At 39.3% G+C, this 26335-nt stretch overlaps 1 protein-coding gene across 1 annotated transcript in view; it reads left to right on the top strand.

The window, feature by feature from the left end:
- Positions 1-24219, top strand: part of itga9 (integrin, alpha 9) — a 47451-nt gene extending 23232 nt beyond the window's left edge. The window contains exons 16-28 of the mRNA XM_086092839.1: positions 8431-8583; positions 9109-9185; positions 10610-10757; positions 14435-14521; positions 14622-14701; positions 15778-15861; positions 16249-16357; positions 16444-16551; positions 18582-18707; positions 18789-18908; positions 18993-19088; positions 22084-22203; positions 23320-24219. Coding sequence (XP_085948965.1) covers positions 8431-8583; positions 9109-9185; positions 10610-10757; positions 14435-14521; positions 14622-14701; positions 15778-15861; positions 16249-16357; positions 16444-16551; positions 18582-18707; positions 18789-18908; positions 18993-19088; positions 22084-22203; positions 23320-23418 — 1407 coding nt within the window. The 3' untranslated portion in view covers positions 23419-24219. The remainder of the gene's footprint in view (positions 1-8430; positions 8584-9108; positions 9186-10609; positions 10758-14434; positions 14522-14621; positions 14702-15777; positions 15862-16248; positions 16358-16443; positions 16552-18581; positions 18708-18788; positions 18909-18992; positions 19089-22083; positions 22204-23319) is intronic.
- The last annotated feature ends 2116 nt before the right edge of the window (positions 24220-26335 follow it).

Genomic DNA, 26335 nt, shown 5'->3' with positions numbered 1-26335 from the left:
TCCTTCTTATTTACTTTCACATTCATGTTTGCATTCTCATCTGCATCTAATCGCTAGCAGGCGTGTTTTTGTCATACTGGAACTAGAACTACTTCCTGCTTCTGTGTCTAAGAATCATTGAAAATTTAGCCTTACTAGCCGAATGCTGTGGGCGCCAAACGATAGTTGAGTTAATTCTGACAGCATATTTATAACGTTACAATGTGGGATTGGCACAAGGTAAACAGCACAGACGGTTTCCAATAACTGTCGGATAATGGGGAGCATTGACTTGTTTAGCGCTGTTCAACTGTCAACCAAGATAGCATTTAGCATTAGTTAAAGCAATACCACAGCCACTGCTCACTAAATTGACTAGCAATTATATTTGTCTGTTTCCTGGCGAGCATTTATTGTTTACTTGATTTTCTGCGAAATTGTAGTGTCCCGGTTTTTAATTTAGAAAATGTGGTGACCTAAAAAGTGAAACATTGACTTTAAATTGCTAATTGGAAGTCATTTTGTAAACTAACAATGTGATATGCCTGATATTTGACATGTGAAACAGCCTCTGGCATGACAGTGCAGATGGTGTCTGTTTCCCGTCTGTTTCCCGTCTGTTAAGTGATGGTCGTGTGCCGTGCTAGCAGGAGGAAATATGTGTTTGCTCATGGGATGTATTTCAACACAGCTATACAGTGATCTGTTTCGCAAATGTTTCATTTTCGTTTTCATGAATAATGGCAGCCAAATAAAGTACAAAAATGTGTTTTGTTCTGTCTAAAAAGCTGAAGATGTTTGTTTTTTTTCTTCTGTTTTGTGGGGAGTGCAAAGGTAGCAGGACTCTGCCTCAGATCAAACCTTATTTTGGGTTAGACAATTATTTAGGTCTACATAATTTAACTGCACAAACAATTCCAATGAATACAGAAGCATCCCAAGAGTACATACCGCCGCTAATGCATAAACATTTGTTACTTGATGACTGCGGACCTGGTTATTAATTTGAAAAAAGCCAAATTCTAAACATTTAAAGAAATAGAAGACATGTCCGTCATATTTCGATTAGGAATGGGCAAGTATCGTGCCGATACTGCGCCTTATTTCAAGGTATCGGTACTTGGACGACGGCCGATACTGGTTGTGGCTGTTTTATGATCAGGAACTAGAAATAAAAAATTATAAGAATTAAAAAAAAATGCTATTAATTCTATGCAATTTTAAGGAAAAATTAGGGATGTTTGATAACACTTTTTTTCAGGTCGAGAGCAGTAAGTGGTCAACTCTTGAGTAGTCACCAATATCAAGTATTGATAGCATACCACTAGTGCTTTTGATACATAAAATCTCTCAAAACAATGACAGATAATTTGTGTGTGTATATATATATATATATATATATATATATATATATATATATATATATATATATATATATATATATATATAGGCCTGGTATCGGTACTTGCCCATCCCTAGGAAAAATGCTATAATGGGATAAATAGGTCAAACCGTCTTTCTTTAAAAATATGTCATTGTTTTGGGGGGGAAATGTTATGTATCTATCAATAGTACTAGTGGTATCGGTCTCTACTCAAGAGTTGAGTATTTGTATTGGTATTGGACTAAAAACAAAAGGGGGTATCGAACATCCCCAGTTTTTATGATAACGTGCATTCCTACATGATCTTTTAAACAATCACATACAAACAAAACCTACCATTGTGGGTTGTTTTTCTTGTTCAAATTTAGAAATTCACTAAGTTAATAAAACATGTTCTCTCAAAAATAAATTGCCTTGATGAGTTGATTTAATAATACATTTCAGAAGCTAACAAATTGACTTTTGCAAAGGGGCCAATGTGCAATAACCTCTTCGAGGCTGTGTTTGTTTGTAGTGTGTCAGGTTCGCTATGTTGTGATGGACAGCAGGTTGTGGAGGTTATCAGGTTAATGCCTGAAGCTGGACAAACATCTCAGCCTACCTCGGCCACTAACATCAGACAGGCCGAATGTTTGATCGCGTGTTGGATGTTTGTTGAAGTTTTTCCCAGCATACATCTGGTGTGAGCTGTACTTTCCAGTGACTCTCAAGCTTCCAAAGTCCAAATGCATGTTTTGCTGGCTTGTAAGCGTTTTTGTAATCAGACTTCCAATTACCATCAGTTGTTATTTTGCAGACATGATTCTTTCTCTTGAACTTTACAAGGTGTCATGTGAAAATGTCTCTGCTTTGTGTGAAGTTTCTTGTAATCAATAGCACTTTATAAAGCGCTCTTAAAAGGGAAATACAGCTTCCAGACATATTATTTTCACAAAGAAAGTAGGAAACTGAGAGGTCATAAACTCATACTTTTGTATGTACAGAATTTGGAAATATGTCGTTACGTGACAAACAATAAGCGGAATAAGATCATAAACAGCTTGAATATAACATGTACCCGCCCAGTTGCTCTGTCCTTGACTCTGAAAGAAGCGGCCAACTGTTGCATGCAGGTGGCTGCTATTTGCTTTGACATGCATGTCAATTCGTACCGACTGTAGTATGTACTGGCACAAAATGAAACAGATCAAGAACTTATGACTTCACTTCACTTCACCACCAACAACTACATTTGAGTGGCATGTAATGCATGTGGAATGAGCACGTAATGGGCTGTACTGTGATCTGACATTTTCTGGAAGGTGACTTACATAAATGTGTATTTTCTGTAGCTCTGCCATTGGGTCATTGAAGTGGAGTGGTTCATATGTTGGCAGGCGATCCATTCTCCTCAGAATTGCCCTGTGATTGATTGATTGGTGAATAGTCTAGACTTAAGTCAGCTGTGTTGGGCTGCAGCTCATCCTGTGACCTTGAACAGGATAAATGATGTCGTTGGATGGATGATATCTGACTTGTATGGAGTGTCTCAGGACAGGACCTGCCACAGCAGAGTGACAGGGTACAATGGTGACTACAGACCTTCATAAGCGGAGATTCATTCTCCCAAGACACTACTTCTCACTTTAGTCCAGTCCAAACTTCTCACCTCTTCAAACTGGATTGTGGTTCTTGTGGAGCACACCAATTCTCGTCACATTTCTGGATATTGTGTCATAGTACAGTATATGCTGGAAGCGTTCTCGCAAGTAATGCCTGTCTCAGGCACACATCTCACGCTAAAGTTGGACAGGCTGGATTCATTCATCACTTAACTCAAAAAGGTTTTTCCATTCGGGCTAAGATTCCCTGGCATTCAGCCGTCCAATGAAAGGGCCTCAAGCTGCAAGTCATCCAAACGGCTATTGTCCTAATAAGGAGTTAGCGTGTGTGTGTTTCCCTTGCAAGTTAATAAAACGTCCCCTGAGCAGAATCCAACCATATGCTTTTGAGGGTTTGGCTGCGAGAGGAGCTCTTGTGCATTTTAGGCAAGCATGAGGCGTTTAAAGATCAGAGCCCCTTGCAGCCTGACGTCACTCCTCCCATAGAACCACTGCGGTGGAGCTGCGCGCCTAACCAAAGGGGTCCCGGGTTATGAGAGGAGGGGGAACGCTTGGTTTGTTACCATTATGTTGCTCACATTAATGTGAGTATCAGAGCTTCTGAAGAAATCGAGTTTTTGCATTGATCTAAGAAGCCTCAGTCATTGAACTCTTCTATGTGCAAACATACATTCTGTTTATGTATGGATGTAGAGTGAGCACATACCAAATTTGTTGGCGCAGTGTGAACATAAACACCCAGCGTTGGCTCAAACTTTGTTCCAGAGTGAGGTGGTGTTATCGATAAAGCTCTTCGGCACAGCTGTTTTCTTTCACAACACAACGAGTGGCGAGCTTCGCTACCTGAATACATAGATGGCAAAGAAAGAAAAACACAACTGTAGTAACATGTACATGTGTCATGTTATATTTGAGAATTTACAGTTGCCAAAGGATAGTGGAAAAGAAAACACTTGCTGCTGGGTTACATTGTGACTGGAAGCATTAAGAAGTCATTGGTGAGAAGGTGACGGGATTACTTTCACCATGTAGTAAATTTGTCGTTTTTAATGAGTTTTTTTTTAAAGTCACTGAGGCCTCTGTTGGCCTGTTAAACCAGGTGATGATTTTTTTAGAACGCCCCTGGTGATAACATCTACACGGAGACTACACCTGGCAAGTTACTTACAATAGAGAATATAACACAGTATATAAAGAAATGTTATTAGTAATGTCGGGAAGAATGAAGGTTAAATTAATGTTTATTGTCATCTTGTTTGGGTGTAAAGGTTCTTCAAATTGCTCTACATTTGGAGCAATTAATGTCCTTTTAATGTTGTTGTGGTAGTCTCGTGAGGAAATGTCAAAATGTCAGCAGTGTCGCTGCCTCTGCTCAACAATTGTAGTGTTTCTCTTCCTCTCTGTCATGTTTGCATGCTGCTGTGTCAGCCAGGGATTAAACGGTCATCCTATTGACTGAGGTCAAGTACCATGTCGGAGGAGTTGTCAGATGATCCGGCAACAAAATACCCCCCAAAAATTCCGACATGCTACACTTCCTGCACTAAGATGTTTGAGAATGTCATATATCATCGTGTCACTACTGAAGCTAATGGGCGGCAGACGTTCTTCTGTAAGGACGATCATGGTCACTATGAGAAATGCTAGTCTGTTGTTGAGGTTGAGCAAGGCATTACACTCTCATTCTAACTCAGGATGTGCAGCATTGTTTGTGCAGCAAGTCGTGGTTACTAGGCTTTATTTACATGATCAAGATTTTGGAGCCGGTCATCGATCAGCAAGTTAAAAAATAAATAAATAAATAAAAACATTAAACGATCCATTCAGAAGATGGACAAATTAATCTAATCTATTTAAGCAACTTGTTTCTGTAGGGGGGGGATTAGGTCCCGACAAACTTTGCATATAATTTGACGCCCATTAAAATGCATTGGGGAAAATAAAAAATTTAATCATATTACTCTCCCAAAAAACGCTGATAAACATTCACTATGGTCACTATTGTGTATAAGTTGTAAAATGTCTGAAGTCATGTTATTTTTATGTTTAACAAATTGAAAACATTATAAATCATGCTGTTTCAAATGTTCTCCAATTTCGATACTGTAATGTATAGGATCATATGCTGAGAAACATTTCTTGGGAGTAGTAATATGGCAGCCTCGCGAGGCTTCTAAATGGTGGTGTATCGGCTATCCAGTAATATATACAGATCAGTGGCACAGGCATACTTATCACAATTTTAGAGACAAATACTACGATTTATAGTCGTCGCGGCGGAGAGTCGGTAGCTGTAAAAAAAAAAAAAATGTTTTGAGGGCGTAGCAAAATATAATTGCAGAGCCGATCAATGACGTCATTGATTGATGGGCAAATTATGACATTACAATTAATCACTGATTTTGCTTAAAATACAAAATATCTGCCAATTAACATCTCTTCTTATATTACATATGTATAATCTAATTCTCTGTGTAATGTACAACAAAAATGATCTAAGTTGAATTTCCCCTTGAGGCATCTTAATCAGCATGAACAATTATAATTTCATGACAATCAAGTCATATCAGACCAAGAAGAGTAGAAGCCTTAACGTCTAACAATCTTTTCCCTTTTTCGATTCCAACATATTACATTTAAGCACTGTTCATTAAAAGAAGCACATTCTCAGAAATGCTGTCATCTGATCCTTACGGAATCCTTTGATGTAAGAACGGCCTCTCACAAGCTTTCTCTTGTCAACTGTTTAGTGTCAAACAGTTGTTGAGTATATTTCCATAAACCTACCCAGCAGTTAACACTATATGTGAGTTGCCTTTTCAGTTGGTGCTCAGGAATTCTTGGGTGATGTCGGCCCAGGATCAGTGGGGGGAAGGGAAGGGAAGGTTTGCGCCAGGGGTGTGGAGGCAATTGGGAGCATTGATGAAGGGATAAGTGAAATACGGAAGACTTGCAGAGTATTAGTGAACAGCCTCCAGCGCGTATGATGTGAGCCTCCTGTAAGCACTGGGAGTTAAAAGTCGGCCGGCTTGTGTATCTTATGACAAAATGCCTCTTTTTGCTAAATAAATGGATGTTCTGTTCAAAAAAAAGAAGTGATGCGGAAATCCCTTCACAGCACAGTCGTTTAATAGAATGATTAGGCCTATTTAGTCATCCAAAAAGTCACTCCTTCACCAAGCAATTGTGCAAAAGCTCAACATTTCAAGTCATTATGCCCCATTCCCCCCTAAACCCTTCGTTCTCATGTGGCTTGTGAAAACGTGAGATAAGCAGTGGGACTTTAGGGGGCTACAAACCCGAGCAATGAACTCCCGGGGGGTTCAGTTCACGCAGGGGCCAGTGGACAGGGCCCATTTGAAGCATGCTGCTTTAATGGCTACTGGGGTGGAGGCTTTTGCTGCCGCCATTTCTCATGTGCTGACTCCAACGCTGGTCATGTTGCCACCCCTCCAACTTGAACGGCAGCACAGTCCGAACAACAAAATCTCTGTCCAATATGGCATGAATCTTAGTCCACTGATGGATTGGAGTCTGACCTCTGTCTAGGGCCAGCTGCTTTATTGTTATTGATCAGTTGTACTATGGATTGTGTGCTGGGTAATTGACCAAAAAATGAATCAGCTTTTGGATTGTAGGTGTCCAACCAAGTTGCCAAAAGGAGGCCATGCAAACATTGAGGGGGGTGAAATAATCAAGGATCAATCATTATACAAAACTCTTTTTTTGTACTAGCAACTCAGTGTTGTCGGCAACCAAATAATGACGTGATACCATCTCCAAGGCCAGCTCTTTATCTACGTGCTACACCGCTTCCCAAAGCAGACCCAAATCATCTCTTTCTGTCTGTTCATGTCCTGCTCTAATGAGCGCCGTTTCCTGCTATTACTCTCTCACTGGTGATGAGCTCGGTGGGTTCGCCGCTCGTGACGCTCAAAGCCCGAACTGGCTGCGTGCCTGTCTGAGTAATAAAGAGTATGGGTGGGTGGTCAATGGAAAATGTTGTGAAAGTGGGTAAAAGCGAGTGTGTGATGCCCGGAAACGAAGGGTGTTTTCATTGTGGATTTTGGCTCAGTGTCGTTAGATTAATGATGAAGCCTCTGCGTGGTTATACTGTTGACTTTGAGGCAGTGTGACCTGACCCACTCTTTATATATAACGGGCAAATGAGATCAAGTTTTTTTTTCGTATTATTCTGTCATCTAATGAAGATATGAGACTTGATCAAATGTAGCGCTATTTTCTTTCTCTCAGCATGTTTCCAAAGCCGATGCCAAATCAAACTGCCCTCCCGTGGTCTCTGATTAAGCCTGCTGGATACTCAAGGATGGTTCTCATAGTCACATTTATCAGCTTAAAAAAATGTTTAGATTACTCAGAACGTCATCGTCAGTGGTCATGCTGGTGTTACTTTCAATAATTTAAGTGTTTTGAGGAGTTGTCTGAATCAGACAATATAAGCAATTGAGATGATCTTGTTTTGAAGGAATTCACTGAAGGCATTGATGTGTATTGAGTGCCATTAGTCGCTCTGTCTGCTTATATTACTAAAATTCAGCACTGTGAGAGATATTATTTTAACAATAAATAAATAAATAATAAATAATATATTACATAAAATAATCCATTAATTAATCATTAATAATAATTAAATAATAATATAATATTTAATATAAATATAATGTAATATAATAATATTTAATAATAATAAAATAATACATTTTTAAAAATTATCCAGTTGAACAAACATGTCTAACTTGTACAGTCTTTGTTTTTCTTTTTAACTCATTCACTCCCAGCCATTTTCAGTGAAGCAACCCCCTTCGCTCCCGGCTGTTTTACTGAATTTGTAAGGCCCACAGAATATTGTGTTCTATTGCTATAAAAATGTGGATCCTACCAAATGAAAAATTTGAGTCTCTTCTTTCATCAGAAAAAAATATAGTTGTTATCTGTTTCTGTTGTGAGGCAATTAGCATGAGAATATAGCTAAGTTTCATCATTATTCACAAACCTGTGGAAAACACTGGGGAAAAGAGCTTGTTGCAACATGGTCCTGGCTGATCTCTTATACTCTGCTGCCATCTGCTGGTCGTTTTTTGTAATAACTACCATTGCTTTAAGCGACCTCTTCAGGTCCAAAGCTTTCTGTATGCTCTAGCATAAAAAATATATAAAAAATGTAAAAATAAATTTTCGGGAGTGAAGGACAAAGTATTAAAAACGTATTTATATGTTTTGGGGTTTAAATGAGTTAAAGACAAAAAGGTTTTGTTTCCCTTGACTAGTTTCGGCGTTGACTGCCGCCTTCCGAGAAAACCTTTTTGTCTCTAAAAAGAAAAACAAAGACTATAGATTAAAAGAAAAGCTGTTTTTTTTTAACCATGTCTAAACTTGTGTATTATGGTAGGGCAGAATTCACAGTAACTTCCATTTATGTTTCTTTTTTACTTTGTTTTTTAACAGAAAGATGTGAAGGACGTGTTCACGGCCATCACATTTGAGGTGGCGTACAGCCTGGGCAAGCATGTAATAAGTGGACACCAGGAGCAAGACTTACCTGCTCTTGCCCCTGTGCTGCGGTGGAGGAAAGGAAACAAGATCGCAGTGAGGAACGAGGTATAAGACACCGTAGAATTTGGGCATTTTCACCCCAGTCGTCTTGGGCTTGCCGGGAAAGGTGTAAAAAAACGGCGCCAAACAAATAATAGGAGTGAGTGACCAAAGGTCACTTCTACTTTTTCTTCTTCTGTGGTGGTTACCAGCTTGTTATTGTCCGTGTTCGGTTTTCTTGAGTGAAATCCAAGAGACAGATTCATTTATTTTCACTGTCACCACCTCTAACCTGCCCCACATGTTTCCAAGATGGGCTGCTGCTCTTCTTGAAAAAGAAAGGATTTACATCTTTCAGCACCCACAAATTCCATTTATCTGAAATTAATCAATACTGTAACATAAGACACAAACTTCTAATCTGCTTGTCTTCTCATTAGTGATTATCCCGGCCATAGAAAGACTGATGAAAAAGTTAAACATATGGAGTAAATAACCTGTCCCCTTTCTTTATGACAGTCCAACATCAACACAACACTGCCCCCTAGACAGAGTAGGAAGTTATTGTGAACTTTTGTGTTTCCTCCTCAGACTTGGTTTGAGAAGAACTGCCTGTCCGACGACTGCGCTGCGGACCTGCGTCTCCATGGGAAGCTGTTGCTTTCTGGGTAAAAACAAAGCTACTACCTCATTGTTCTGATTGAGTCTGTTTTGGACTTTGTTGCAAAGAGGAGACATCAGCCCTGTGGGTGTGGGTCCATGACGCATGTTTGGAGGATGTCCATATGTTTTTCCATGCACAGGGAGTTCCCTCTCTTTTTATGGAGTATTACTCTATGAACACTCACTCACAGTATTTTGGGTTGATTATTATTATTTTGTTTAATTATAAAGTAAACCGCTGAAATTCAATGAAGCAGTCCTACATCAATAGGATAACTCTGGTTCAGTCTGTCTGAGAGCTCTTGCTAACTTCTCTTCAGTTGTTCTTTTTTGTCATTTATATTATTGATGGAGCTGTGGAAATCTTTTTCCGATGGTCAGACAGATGTTTTCTTACGTTCATCCTCCTTCTTTTACATAAGTGGAAACCACCTGTTGGCATGCAAGAAGATTAGGCACCTCCACAAACTGCAGCCTTCTAAAATGTTGCCAACTTGGAATAATGGCATTGAATTACCATATTTTTCAGTCTAAATCACACTTCCATAGTTTGGCTGGTCCTGTATACAGTATATTAAAATTAGAGATCTCAAACCCAAAGTCCCCATTCTCTATTCATGCAGCAAACGAGTTCTGGTTGGATTGGACGCTTCTGCTTCTAACTACCTAAAAGTATTTCTTTTTAGTTTAAAATGACTCATCTTACGGTGAAGGTTTTGGTATTGCACCGAAAGTATTTACCAACTTCCCAAAGAAAGTGCAAAAAGAAATGGAAGAAGTAGTAGTCATGGATTGGAAACGAATATGTGACGTATACAGATAGCTCGCTAGTTTCGCATGCGGCATCTGCAACAGCAAGGATTTATTAAAAAGTGCAATGAGCAACCTAAATGGTACTTTTGGCCTCCATGCGATATGGGATTAAGGTCAACCATTTTAAACAAAAAAGAAAAACTTGCCCATAGTTAGAAGGGGACGTTTCAAATCCACCCCGTACTCGTTCACTGCCATCAACACAATTAGGGAACGGGAATTTTGGGTACGAGTCTGAGCTCTACTGCTCTTGCTTGGTTTTTGTAAAATTAATTTCCTATATTTACATACTGAGCGGTGTTTCTAATATTTTTCATTGAGTCAATATATTAAAAAGGGCACTGCAAAAAAAAAAAAAAAAAAAACTTCAACCACGATAATATACATTATGTTAAATTATGTTTAAAGCGATTATAAATTGAGAGCTTAAATCAACTGAACATCGTTATCTTTGTAAATTAGCCAACCCTTGTATTGGCTGTCAGTATTGTGCATTATGCTGTGGCTTTTGAGACGTGAATAGCCTTTCACAAATCCTCTCCTGTGAGATTCCTCAGAGTTGTTGAGACAAAGGTTTATTGGCTGACATACATTGTTTACTTTATGTTTCAATCAGGACATACAGCAGGCCCCATTTGGCCCTGGGAGCCATAAGGAACGTCTCGTTGAACTTGACCATCTCCAACGCTGGAGACGACGCCTACGACACCAACGTCTATCTAAACTTCTCCCGAGAGGTTTTCTATATCAACTTCTGGCAGAAGGTCAGTTACTCACCTCCCACTTGACCATATATATGCTCCCCCCCCCCCCCTCCCTTCTTCCATTTACCTGTCAGGTTAAAACATACAATAAAAGGTAGACTAAACAATAGGAGATAAAACAGACCTATGGTAGATGGCTTTGCTTTATATTCCTATGCAACTTCACAATATACTGCATCATCATGTAAATGAATCTCAATTAGAGAGCTATTACACATCATGGAAATTCATCATGATGTCACCTTTACAATAAAATTCAACTTACTGCCATTTCCTGTGATACCCGGCGAAGAGATTTTCTTAAAGGCAAATAGCTTTCACAGTGGCAACCTCTGCATTGCCTCCGCTCACGTCAGTTGGAAGAGGAAGCAAGCAAGTCTCCTCCAACTCAGAAACGCCCCATCAGTTTGCACAGGACCACATCCTGTTGGCAGGCTCACATCAGACCCAAGTGAATGATGAAAGCGCACATCCAATGACATAAAGATGAAATTCAATTTCAACAGAAACTGAGGTATAAATGAGTGTTATTAGAAAAGCAGATTTGGAGTGCCTTAGTTCATTTAATGTCCCCTGCTGACGTCATTTATCAGGTTGCCAGCATCCACAGAGCCTCATTCGGTGCTGGAACCCGATAGTTCGAGTGACCTGCTGCACACAGGAAGCCAACTTTATGAAGAGATGACAAACAACCCTTTAACCAAATTTAATGCTCCTTCCTAGAGACATTTCTAATTACTACCGGTGAAGACCAAAGTGATGATATTTGCTGTATTTATGCAAAGCTGAAGCCAACTTTCAGTCCTCCCCAGAGGCAATTTCCTCCAGTAAACCCAGCATGAACTTGTCTGCCCCTCAGATTGAGGAGAGCGGGGTCTTAGCTAGCTGTTGTTCTTGCAATGAAAGCTGTCAGAAAGCCGTGGAAGCCAATTGCTTGGACAAGGCTGCTGGGACTCCTGTGGGGCTGCAGCAGCTTCACTGTTTCCTTTTTATTAATTAACTCTTTGAAAATCCACCAACAAGATTATTATTTTTTTATCCCTCTCATGCCTTTTTTTGAAGGTATGTGAAGTCAAATGGAAGAAATGCATTTAAGGTTTAGAACTGCCAGGGGAAATGTACCTAATTTTAATGAAAACCAAATCTTGCTTATAATTGTTTTCATTAACACAGAGAGCCATGTATCAACAACTGGTGCTACTACATTTTCCAAATTAATATAATTTAAAAATCTATTGTTATACTACATTTTATTGATAGGCACCTTTCTGAACATGTTGTCCATGTTGTGGATATCTGGGCGAAGGCAGTTCCACGGGCGGGGTTGTAATTGATGTTATATTGACAGAGGATATTGCTAAAGAGAAAAAGATACAATATAAACACAAGGGGGGCATCATCAGAACCTTGTGGAACACCAAAAGTGATTGGAGATGAGTGAGATATGAAAGATTTTTGAGCTGGATAACATGGGGGCGATTAGACAATAGATTTGAAATAGTCGTAGGGCATGTCTAAAAATCTGTCAAGGAAGATGCTATGTGAGAGGCTGTCAAAAGCTGCAATTCATTTCTAAGAGTCTCAAATGAACTGGTGGTCATATAAGTGATTTTTGCAAGGGGTGTCATTGTGCTATGAAGGGGGGGAAACCAGATTGAAATTGTGTGTAAAGATTATTTTGAGACAAATGAAGAAATAATATTAACTAAGCGGTGTATGCTCATTAACTCATTCAAACCCAAAAACGTGTAAACATGTTGTTTTTTTAAAATATAATTTGTCCTTCACTCCCTAAAACATATTTACAATTTTTTTTTTGTTTTTTTTCATGCAAGATCATTCAGAAGGCTTTGATGCTGCTTCTGACATGAAGATGTGGCTTAAAGCATTGGCAGTTATTATAAAAAAGTACAAGAGTATAAGAGATCAGCCAGGGCCATGTTGCAACAACCTAGCTATTTTCTAATGCTAATTGCTACAAAACAGAAACAAATAGAAATATACTTTTTTTTCCTGATGAAAGAAGAGACGCTAAACTTTCTTTTGGTAGGTTCCATGTTTTTATAGCAATAGAACGCACTATTCTGTGGGCCTTGCAAAAAATCCAGTAAAACAGCCAGGAGCGAAGGGGGTTGCTTCACTAAAAATTGCTGGGAGTGAATGAGTTAATAGTAGCCATTTGCACTTTGACTTTTAATCACACAGATGCAGAGTTAGTTCTACAGTTCCTGATCCTGACAAAAACTTTAGTAACTTTCTTTAAAAATAAAATAAAAATAAAAAAGCATTGTTTATTTGTTGTTTAAAAATGTTAATTCTGGGAACGTGACACTAGTTAGGAAATCCAAATGTTTACACATAATGAGGCTGAGGTGATGCCAAAAAACAGCACCACCTGACTTGTCATCCTAACGTTCTTCCTACATTAGAAGTTCAGGATGAGATTAAAGAACCTAAACAGTCCCAGTGACACTTAATGGGCCCGACATTTGTGAGTGTGCGTGTGTATGTTTTCATATGAGCCCCAAAAAGTAAGCAAGCGACAGAAAGGGAAGAAGTGCTGAACAGTCTTGTCATTATTCTCATCCATGGAGGCACCTTGCGCCCTAAATCTGTGCGCTCTGCTCTTGCTCAAGGACTGCCAGGTGGGTGATGAGTAAACAGACCGTTTCCACTCGTGCACTGCATGCGCAGCCTCACGGGATGGGCGGTGTTTGCACAGAGGAATACAGGAAATAGAGTACATTCCATCATTGCCAGTTGTGATTGGTCCTCGCCCCAAGATCCCCTAAGGGGAGAAGCACTACTAGTTAAGTTGAGGTAATGATGCGGAGGTACCCTGATCATCGATATATGTCACCAGTGTCTACTTAATTATCATTTGTAGAAGTGATTTCAACAGGCTTCTTAAAACTTAGCTGACATCCTCCAAAGCTGCACACCGGCAGAATGTTCCGGGAGGGCCAGTATGTCCTCTTAGTTGTGTCTCTCTTCCCTCGTCCACAACACAGGCTCGGCCAAAAGCCTCGCAGTGAACCTTTGGTTAAAATAATCCTTACTGCTCGCAGGGTCAGGGCCTGAATGTTTACACAGTGCAGCCGGTAGAGCTCCATTTTGTTTAGACAAGCTTCCAAACACGCAGCCTGGAGCTTGGCCAACTTACCCACCCGCCAAGATTAGTGTATGTGTGAGTGCGCGCCATCTCTGCTTTGTACATTCTTTGTAAAATGTAGGACTTCATCCATGAAGAATATACAGTATACCAGCTAAACATAAGGGGGGCAAGATCAGAACCTTGTGGAACACCAGAAGTGACTATAGATGAGTGAGATTTGAAAGATTTAAACTGACTAAGGTTAGAAAGATATGATTTGGACATGGACAGATATTGATACAGTGGGCCTGACCTCGCAAATTAACGGACAAAGATGACCACTGACACACTCTTCAAATTTGTGGAAGGTCTTCCAGAACCTTTCATTTTCACTTCCTGTAGGTGCAATATGCGGGTGTCCCAAAAACTATTGTCTTGCTACCGCTGACAAACTTCACGCATTATCAGAAGTCACGATTAGAGTCTTGCCTTTGAAATGTCTTCCTTTTTACAATTCCCATGTCACCTCCTCTGTCTCCAGTCCGTCTGGCTTTCCTACTACTCTGTCTATCTCTTTTTGCAGGAAGAGAAGGGCATTTCCTGCGAACTTGTCGACTCGGACTTCCTCCGATGCAGCGTGGGATTTCCCTTCATGAGAGCACAGACTAAGGTGTCTCCTAGCAAGTTGTGATTTAATTCTGTGTTAGTGAAGAGGTTCACGGCTTCAGAATTCTCATAATGTTTGTATTCTCTATGCTTGTCTTCTTTAGTATCATTTCGCGGTCCTTTTTGACACAAGTCAGATCTCTGGGGAAAATGACACATTGCAGTTCTTGGTGCAAGCAAAGAGGTATGTAACCGTCCTGATATACGAGTTCTGTCAAAAATTGTGCCATTTGAAAGAAGTAATGATCAGTTGTATTATGTCTCAAAGTCAAACTTAAACGCTTCTTGACAATAAAATGTTATATGTGACCTCACTAGTCTAAACAGGACATTCTGATTAATATTACATTTGTGGAATAAGAGTTATTGAGCAAAATCCAGCCATTTTTGTCCATCACAGGGGGCGGCCATTTTGCCACTTGTTGTTGACTGAAGATAACATCACAGTTGCTCAGGTAACAACCAATCACAGCTCACCTGTTTTCTGAAGCTGAGCTGTGATTGGTTGTTACCTGAGACGTGAGCAACATTGATGTCATCTTCAGTTGACAGCAAGTGGCAAAATGGCCGCCCCCTGAGATGGATAAAAACTGCTGGATTTTGCTGCTTAACGCATACTGTCTTCCACTAACGCAATATTAACCAGAATACCATATTTAGACCAGTGGGGCTGCATAGAACATATTGTCCACAAAAAAATAAATTTGGGATTGATTTAAGATTGACAAGATTGTTTTAGTTTGTAATGTATGTATGATATGTTTTAAATTATTTAAAGGGGAATTAAATACAAATAAATTATTTACAAGAATATATTGTATGCACTCCCACTAGTCTTCATATGACATTTTGATAAATATTGTGTTTGTGGAATATGAATTGAGCAGTTAAATCCATTTTTGTCCATCACAGGGGGCGGCCATTTTGCCACTTGCTGTCAACTGAAAATGTCATCACAGTTACTCAGCGCTATCAATCAATCACGGCTTACCTGTATTCTGAGTTTGGTCATGTGACGTCCGCAAGCTGAGTCACGATTGGTCGCTACCTGAGCATTTGTAATGTAATTTTGAGTCGACAGCAAGTGGCAAAATTCCTGCCGAGATGGATTAAGAGTGGGTGGATTTTGCTGTTATATTCATATTCCACAAAGGCAGCAATAAGAATACCAACTTTAGACTAGTGGGAGAACATATTATTGTAAAGAAAATTGTTGGGTTATCTTCCCCTTTAACTGGATAGCATCTTTGTTTGTTTTAGTGCCAATCCGGAGCACAAACTCTCCGACAACATTCTGGATCTGTCCATCCCACTGATTCATGAAACTGACACAACAATCACGGGGTAAGAACAATAAAAAAAACACACAATGCTAATGCTAATACCTTAAACTTTCAGAATAGCCATGTGGCATGTGTGCCTGCTTGCTGGCTCTCGGGAAATAAGGGAGTACTGACTGTTGTCACACATCAACATGAAAGGCCTTATCTGGGAATGTTTTATCACGGGGCGAAAGGGAGAGAGATGTAAAACAGCTTCAATCCAGCAGAACTTTGACATCGGATAAGGCTGCTGTGTCTGCTGTCTGTAACGCAAAGGGAGGCGTCAGAGCACATCTGGCTCTTATCTCAACTACTACAGTATTCAGGGATGCTCAAATAGCGCTAATCCCGCTATGAATCACACACTTGTAAAAAGAAAAAAAAAATGTAATCATGACTTCTCCTGCAGTGTGGTGACACCAAGCTCCTTTGTGTATGGAAACTCCATCGACGCCTCACGCTTCGTCCAGCTTGAAGGCATGGAGTGCAGCTTCCAGCCTCTCAATGTCACTTTCCAGGTAAACACACACACACACACACACGTCACCTGTATTTATTTAGGTTCCCGTGTGTGCTCATGTCTTTTCTTCTCCATGTGTTCCAGGTGATAAATAACGGGCCCAGCCGGCTGCCGGGCTCCACTGTGGACATCAGGATACCCAACCGGCTGGCTGGCAATGGAGCTGATATGTTCCACATTGTTGAGACCCAGGTGCATGGCGACACTGATTGAATTTCCAGACCGAACCATTGGTTGTTTGTTTATTCACCTGCAGCCAGCCACATCTTTAGCTCATTGTCTGTGTGACTTCTTGCGGCGGCGCAGCTGGGTGTTGAGGCGAAAAGTCAAACTGTTGACGTTGCTACTGAAGCTAGCCAATCGTTTGCTTTCACAACATTTTGCATTTAGATAAAGGAACACAATATTCCCAGATATTTTCTTAACCCTTACATTGGCCCTTTCATTGAGGTAGATCATGGGGGAGCTCAAGCTGTTAATTGTATTTACTATGAATGGGCAGACGGGGTTGGCTGTATCCCACCCTCCTTGAGCCCATCTGGAATCACTTGTAAGGGATCAGACAGCCTGCACGGAATGGGAAAGGGACACCTGTGGAGCGGGCTACTGCGCCATACCATCCTTAGCTTGGGAGCACGATTCAAAACGCCTTGAAATTGTCAACCAGACAAGTTGCACACTTGTATTTTATGGCCATATATTCTTACTTTTCACTCATTCATTCATTTGTTTCGATTATGACATCCACTTTCTTAGCTCCTGCTTAGCTCCATATGTTTCGAGTTTTCCACGCAAATCCCTCAATCTTGCTTATTTGACGTGTAAATAGGGTTTTCCCGGGGAAGAATCCAGCAGGTTTAGGGCCGATGAATCATCAATGCAGCGATGGCGGGATGAAGGCAGCACGTGAGCAAGCGATGTAGTAAAGTGTGCGGTCTGGCGTGCTGGGTGGCAGCAGGGCACACAGGAAGTTTGAAAAAAAGGGCTCGTTCATACAGTATGCTTGATTTTATATATAAGCGTCTAGCATACAGTGCATTGGTTGTAGTGGGGTAAATGAGCGTCTGCTACATTTATTATGATGAAGTCACCTTGAGGTTTTTTGATGATTGACCCCCTGCAAATGGAAGAGGTTCACCTACAGAGCTTCAGGTCAGACTTAAGAGAGGGGAAATGGGGAAGCGTTCCCTTGAGGGGGGCCTGAGCTGTAAACCAGCTACTTATAAATCACTCCATATAAGAAACCTTATTAGGAGGGCTGCAGCTTCTTGTTTGGGAAAACATCCTACTTTCCCCATGGGGTCATGCCATGCCAAATTACCCATTTGGTTTAACCAAGCAGATTTAGATTTGAATGAAACTTGGTGTACTTGTTGATAGTGATGGCACAACACTACATCTCACATTTTTGGTCAATCACAACATGGGTTTGTGAGTTATGGCCTGCTGAATGTTGACATTTTCTGCAAAAAGGGGCGTGGCCACCTTCCTCTAAACACTAACATTTCAGAACTACTGGGTTAATTGTTACAAAACATGTGTTGTTGGAAAGGAAATTAAACAAGGATTCCAAATTTGTGCATATCGTCGCTGCTATGTGAAAAACACTTATGTCCATTTTTTTTCTTTTTTCTTTTGTTTTTGGGACGTCTGCATTTACCTACATCCCAAAAATGTGTAAAAAAAATTATTTTTACGTTTTATGTTTCAACCCAAAAAATGGACATAAGTGTTTTTCACATAGCAGCGACGATGTATTCGTAACCTTTTGACCTTTTGTTAAGGCCATGTGTTCCACAAGGTCAATTTCAAGGTCAACTAAAACAAAACGCTACTAAAATCTAAAATATTGTAAATTTAGAATCCTTGTTAAATTCGCAACAATGCCTGTTTTGTGAAGATTGACCCAGTAGTTCCTAAGCTACAAGGGTTCAAAGGCCGAAAATGTCCACATTTGAAAGGCCGTGGCCCCCAAACCCCTCCTCCGATTCACCTAAAATTTGCGATTTAGTGCTGTGCCATCCCTATCGACTAGTACACCAAGTTTAATTAAAACCAAAATCTGTTTGGTTCAAATTTTGGATCGTTTTAGGTCACACAAAGCTTTATTGGAACATTTTTGCAACTAAATTATTCTAGCCTTCTAAGATGACATCGATTTGATGTTCTGATGCACAATAAGCAAAAATGTTTACCATTAATCTTTTCTTTTTTTTCTTCAGGTGGCTGACAACCGAGGAAACTGTACCCCGCATAAGAACCCGACACCTTGCACAATCCCTCAGGACCGAGAGAGCATCTTCCACACTATATTTGCATTTTTCACCAAATCAGGCCGCAAAGTCTTGGTAAGTATGCACCATGCTCACGTTTACATGTCTCTCATCTTGTTAAATGTTCAACCTGTTTCCTCTCCCTATCTGTATCAGGACTGTGACCGGCCGGGAAGAGCGTGCATGACCATCTCCTGCAGCCTGGGACCGCAGCTGAAAGAAGAAGCTTTGAATATAGACATCAAACTTTTACTGAATACTGAAATTCTAAATACGGTAAGAGATGTTTGACCACCACAAGTTCAGTCACTTGCAAGTTGTTGTGACCAAAGACTCAACACAACCCTGTATTTTTTGCAGGATACTTCCTCTGTGATTCAGTTTGTGACACGAGGCCACGTGCAAGTAAATGACAGGACGGTGGAGGTGTCCAAAGGCCTGCCAGAAGACATCTCTGTAAGTACAATATACTGACCATAGACCTTTTTTTTTTTTTTTTGTGTAACCAGCAGAAGAGGCTGCTGTGAAAATATGTTTGTTTAAACTCCAACAAGAAGTGTTCACAGTGAGGTTTGTGGCTTTCGAAACTCGGGAGATGCATACCTTAAAACCTCACCAAAATTGAACATCAGTTCATGTTGTGGGAAATATTTTAAGCGAATTGTACTTTTGAGTAGGGACCAGTCTGGGGTGTACCCCACCTCTCGCTCATAGGCTCGCTCGTAACCCAAATGAGGGCAAACGCTATAGATTTTGAATTGATAGACCTCTTATTTTTATATTTTTATAGTACCATTTTTTAAATACTCAAAAGTTAGAGGGGGAGAGTGCTTTATAACACTTGAAATTTTGGGCCAAATAGTCTAAATCTTTGGTCTCCAAACTATGGCCTGGGGGCCATTTGTGGCCCACCATTCATTTTTAAGCGGCCTGCAGCAATTGGCGGCCAGCATTAAAGTGACATCTGACACAGCCAGCGAGGCTAAGGTTTAAAAAAAAAAATTAAGGTGGGTAGAGTGAGAAGGAAGGGTGTAAAAAGTGCCACTACTAATAAAATAATTTATATACTACAGAGCTTTTCTAAATATAAAAAAATATATATACACAAAGTATTTAAAACTACAATAATAACAACATTTCTCTTCAAAGCACTGATTTAATTTTAGAAGCAAAAGTTGTTTCTGTGCTGTCAAAGATATCACATTATTGATCCTCAAGTAAATACAGACCGTAGCCACCCCAAAATCTGGAAAAATTCGGAACTATTTGCATACCACCTTTATCAAATTAACTAGAAAATAGTGTAAATTTTGTTAACGAAAACGAAATAAAAATATTTCCGTCCACACTCATTTTTCACCGGACAAAAACTAGACTAGACTAGACTAAAACATCCATTAATAAACAATAAATGGGACTAAATCAGTATACATTTTTGTCGACTAATAAAGACAAGACGAAAATTGATCTCACTTAATAAAGACTAGACTAAAATCTATGGACATTTTAGTTCACAAACAAAGACGAGATGAAAATGATCATTTTGTAAAATCCTGTTTCTGATAATCTGTCACTAACACAAAGTGACACACTCCCTTTAAAATCTTTCAGACAATGTAAATCCGACCGCTAACTCATGCTAGCTAATTTACCAACTTGTAGCATATATATACTGTAATTTTGTAATTGTGTTCTGTAAATTGCTTTAAATCCAAAGATGAGAGAAAATTTTATGTGAACTAAGTAGTTTTAGATTAGATGGAAATGTTTAATTTTATCTGCTGACAAAAAAAAAAAAAAAAGTAAAATGGTTGTCCTGACTAAAACTAGACTAAAATGTTGACAGTTTCTAATGACTAAAAATAGATGAATAAAATGAAGTTTTCTTGGACTAAAAATGGGATGAGGTTGACTAACTATGATAAAAACTAACAAGTGTAATTGAAATTGGACTTAAACTGAGACTAAATTGGAAAAATGGCTGGTAAAATTAGCACTACTAGAAAATATAAAGACCATATCATTTTAAGAATTTGTAAGTTCTTGATGTTGTCCTCAATCAAAACCGTTTGGACACCCCTGATCTAAATCCACATGAAAATCTAAGTCTGCTGTCAGATATAATGTGTTGAGCCGTGCATAGAACAGCTGGGGTCCTTCGGTATGTGCGTAAAAGGGCAGGCGCTCCCCCCGCTGTCGGTTGCTGACTGATTGAATGGCTTAGAAGATCAGTCATGATGATTAAATTGAGCACCCGGGATGCTCTCGGTAGCATCTCTCACATGATGACATTAGTGACCAAGCGGCAGGCTTTCTGACCCCGAGCTCCAGACATGCCCCCCCCACCCACCCCCCATTGAGTAGTAAACACACACACTCCAAAGTCTGATTTGTGGTCCCAGGTTGCATTACTTGCAGCTGACCAGCAAGCTGGGTTTCTCATCACTCATTTTGTGTAAACACAGCAACATAAATCCGTGATGTGTGAACTCGACGTTGAACCTCACGTTCCCACATTGAACAGATTGCAGGTCCAGAAGAGCATTCGTCTGGCCATGCAGTTGTTGAAGTCCAGCACTATGAGTTGGCTGAAGGTGTTAACGTGAGATAATTGTTCAACAGAGATGATCTGCATTTTATGTTCTCTCGCCATCTCGCACTTCAGAGGCAGGCAGCTGCATTTACGATGACGTCGTGCTTCTTGCGTAATTGTCGAGCGTTCCTGTGGCAAATTTGCATTTGTTCGAGATCATTTTTGCATAAATAAATCAATCCCCGGTGAGCTTCCATTTGATGCCTGCATGCCAGCATAAACATAAGCTAAGTTGTTTCAGAAGAATGCTATTTTTCACTCAAGCTAATGCAGTGTAAATACATGAAAGCAACCAAAGTAATCATCTTGGAAATGAAGCAAAAATGCTCTCATCTAACTGCGGTGGAATCAGAAGCAAATGTGAGAACATTAAACAAAAATCAAAGAATTGGTTAGTAGTGGTAAGTACATGCTAATAGAAGCTTTTTGGACTTGCTGACAAAGATGGATGATCCAGGAGGTCAATGCAGTGGGAAGCAGCCTAAACCTATGAGCTGTAAGGAAAATGTCGTTTTGATATGTGGAGACTCTAAATTTAAAAAAGGGAGCGGATGATTTAGAGATACTCTGACCTAATATGATGAATGTTCACGCCCTTAACATGTGTGATCATTTAGATGAAACATTGAAAATATGAAGTTACTTATTAGGAAATGGTCACCGAAAACATTTTCATTTATCAGAAAATATGTTGAATGTAATAGTGCTGCATTTGTAAAACATTTTTCAACTCAAGAACTGTCTTTGAATATGATGAAAATACATCATGTACTGATGTAATGTTGATGCTATGCGCATTAACTAGTAATCTTATCTCATTAACAAGCTTGACCTTAAGTGTATACACGTGTGTTACAGTTGATCTTTGAGGCGCTGCACAGTCAGGAGCCCCGGGGCTACGTGGTGGGCTGGATCATCGCCATCAGTCTGCTGGTGGGGATCCTCATCTTTTTGCTCCTGGCTGTGCTGCTATGGAAGGTAAAACTCTTCATGATTGTACTTTTTGTCAAAGGCATTGTCTGTGTTTTGTTGTTATTATTAACTCATGTCAGTATTGAATATATATTTTTGTATCATATCACCATGCAGAAGCATGTAGATTGTAAAGAATAGAGGGGCGAGTATTGATCGCTGTGGGACTCCATAGCTAATTTTGCAATACTCTGAGCTCACATTGCCAAAGTTTAGACCAGGGGTCTGCAACCTGTGGCTCTGGAGTCACATGTGGCTCTTTAGTCCCTCTCCTGGGCTCCCTGTGGATCTCTAAAAAAATATATATATATATATATTTTAAGTATATATATATATATTTTAAGTATATATATATATATATTACAGATTTTAAATTTTTAGATAAAATATTGAATATTTTTTTAATGAATTAATGATTTCGATTTCTTTTTTAAATGAATAATTAAATATTCAAAAAGGTCAGAGTCATATACATATATATATATATATAAATATATATATATGTGTGTGTGTGTGTGTGTGTAAAAAGTGACCATAAAATGTCCAAAAAGGAAGAGGAAAAGCCACAACAACCAAAACTTATAATGTACGCAAAATTGCCCCAAAAAAAGTCAAAAAAATTATTTTAAATAAGGCTGAAAAGAAAACGTTAAAAAATAAACCATAAAATGTCCAAAAACAAAACAAGAAAGGCAGAAAATTACCATCCAATGTCTTTGGAATTGCAAAAAAAGGTCAGAACATTTGTAAAATAAATAAATACATACATACATAAATAAAAGGCACTATAAAATGTCCCAAAACAAAAGAAGAAATCCCCCAAAAATTACCATAAAACGTCCACAAAATTGCCAAAAACATCTGAAAATTTATAGCAAAAAGGTAGCCACAAATGTAAAAAAGAAAAGAAAAAGAAAACAAAATGTCCCAAAAAGTAAGAAGAGAGGCAGAAAATGACCGTATGCCAAGATAAGATCTAACCGAGAAAGTGCCGAGGCTGTAATATTTGTCAAATAATTTTGCTATTTTGCCAAATCTGTTGCTATTTTGTTACTAAGTACTGTAAACGTAATAACACTGCAGCAGTGTTTATACATTACCATTTGTTGGTGTTTTTGACAGATGGGCTTCTTCCGTCGGCGGTATCGCGAGATCATCGAGGCCGAGCGGAACAGGAAGGACAGCGATGATAGCTGGGACTGGATGGAAAAGAACCACTGAGACTCGCGGTGGCGACGGTGGCGGGGGGGCCTCCGTGGCGCCGCCAAAAAGATTTCGGCTTTGGGTCAGGATGACACCAGGCCCATCAAAGCCTTCCATATGTGGAAGAAGAAGAATATTCTCCATATTTTTTGGAGACTTGACATGTTTTTGAGGGTGGGAGTACAGGAACTTGCGAGTTGACAGCATGGCATGCCAGAGGACGAAGAATTACGATGACGTCCGGCTGCCGCTTGAAAGTCCGAATGTGGATACTGGTGGACAACAAAAACCTCAGGGCTGTGTTACATAGCAACTTTATTTTTGTACACTTTAAGCCATATTGTGCAAAAGTGGTCTTTGGAGAGGAGTGGCGGCCATTTTGTTTGTCCTATGTTTTAGCACTGATATCTGATACGCCTAAATGCCTCAGCTACAGAGTATAATCCTGCCCACAACAGATTGGACATGTTCCTCTATTGGGAGTGGACGATCGAAAGCTAATGTTGTCTTTGAGACACAAAAACACACACATGGTTTAAAACACTGTAGCCTCTGCTCTCTGAGTTGGCCCACAAGTGCAGTGAATGTCCCGACTGAGGTCATTAGAAATATGAACACTTTATGGGTCACACTTGTTTATCTTCTACGCTAGTGTTTGACAACATTTATTGAGCCAAGGCACATATTTTACATTCATCTTTAACTCATTCACTGCCATTGACGGCTATAGACGTCAAAAATTAATTTGAACTATTGCTATTAGTTTCACATGTTTTCCCACTTTTGTTAACAAGAGTATGAAAACCTAGGAAAAAAATATTGTACATTTAGAACAGATATAAAATTTGTGATTAATCGTGAGTTAACTAGTGAAGTCATGTGATTAATAACAAATAAAAAAAATAATCGTCTGACGCCCCTAATTTTTTAATAATAATTGTTTTCTTTTCTTTTTTAATTAGGGGCATCAGGCGATTATTTTTGTTATTTGTTATTAATCACATGACTTCACTAGTTAACTCAAGCGTAATCACGAATTGTATATCTGTTTTAAATGTACAATAAAAAAAATTCTAGGTTTTCATACTCTTATTAACAAAAGTGGGAAAAAATGTGAAACTAATAGAAATTTTGGACGTCTATAGCCGTCAATGGCAGTGAATGGGTTAATGGCATCAGCATTGCTAATCAAGTAGTTCACCTTCCTTTTCCATGAAGGATTATTTTTGAATCAGAATCAGATGTATTGGCTAAGTATGTGAAAACACACGAGGAATTTGTCTGCACAGTCACAAACAGCCTGACGGTTCGCTACTCAGCGTCACGAGTTTCTTTGACAGAAAATAGGACAGCTAGGAAAGGGGGAGGGGAAAGAAAAACAAGGCCCAATCTACTTGAAAGGGGCACAGTATGGACCTGGAAAAAAAACAACTCTGAACATAGCAACGCAATGATGACATACATTTTTTCATAACTCAGTATGAAGATCACTGACCCAAAAATGTGTAAATAAACCCACCGGCCACAACATTAGGTACACCTGTATGTATGTTCTCATTGCAGAATCCAGCTGCTGCTGTGGAACCTCCAAAGTATGTTCCGTGATATTGGTTATTGTCATTTATCTTTTACTATCAATAAAAACCCTCTGGGGTGACATCATTACAAAAAAACATAAATCTTCAAAATTATTTAAATTCTCAAATTTTTGGGGTGACATTTGAGTTTGGAGGTTCTGCTTAAAACTGCTGCCTTATATCGAACAACCCAGTTTGGATTCACTGTATTTCTAATATGAAGTGTGATCTAGTGCAAACCACAATAATAAACAGTTTATTCTGTAAAGGCTGATGTACCCAATGTTGTGTCCAGTACATCCTAATGATTCGTCATCTAAATTCTTAATGAAATGTTTGACTGAATGTCATGAGCTAAAATGTGATGATTTATGTGCGAGCTGATCCCAAATCGACGACAGCTGCGAGGATTAAGTTAGACTACGATGTTATAGTATACTACCGTATACTGTAGTTCTAGTATCATATGGAGTCTGGAGTGAGAAATGTGAGCTGCAAGGCCCTCCGCAGCCAGATGTGTATGTGGGATTGGACCCCCTCATGAGTCATGCCCTAAAAATAGGCTACACTAAATCACGACATATACTGGAAATTAACTTTTGGGGGCTTATTGTAAGAAACCGTTAAGAAACAGTTAAGTCATAGAACGTCCAATTGCTTCGATTCCACACTTTATGACTATGAAATGATAACAAAATGAATGAAAATGGGCTTCCCCTCAACTGACTCAGCCATGTCATTGTGACCTGCAGAATACAGTGAAATTAAATGTATATAAAATGCCCCACAAAATGTAACATAAAAAAAAAAAAGTTAAACATTTGAAATCTCCATTACAAACCTAAATGTGTAACTCTCGTCTACCCAAAAAGGCTTCATGCTATTATTCACGTTAATGACTCCCCTTTTTTTTTTTTTATTCTATGTCCAGTGTGTTTGAAATAAATGGTTTGTAGAAATAAAACATGCAATGCCAAAGATCAATGTATATATTTAGATGTAATTCAGACTTTTACCAAGACTGTAGTGCTGAGAGGCTCACATGATATTGTGTTGTAATAATTGGACGGGCCACTTTTTTGTTACCAATGAATTCCACTGGCATGACAAGCATATACTTTGTACACCATCACATCTTCAGTCGGCTACAAATGATCATTTAAACCTGAATGCCGATACGAGCGACACTTGACATTTTATTGGGGGTCAATTTGAACTGTGATGCAAATAGTTTTGGTGGTTTGCTATCACCATTAGTCACACTTTTGGGGGGTTGTTCTCAATATACTACTGTCACGGATTGCCATTGCCATTATAGAGTGTTGGATGTTTGTAAAATGGTGTTGACGTTGTATATT

Source organism: Leptonotus elevatus, chromosome 13 (genome assembly GCF_054856555.1).
Source record: "Leptonotus elevatus isolate MCC_2025b chromosome 13, RoL_Lele_1.0, whole genome shotgun sequence".
Classification (NCBI taxonomy): Eukaryota; Metazoa; Chordata; class Actinopteri; order Syngnathiformes; family Syngnathidae; genus Leptonotus; species Leptonotus elevatus.
This window is presented reverse-complemented; position numbering and strand designations above follow the sequence as displayed.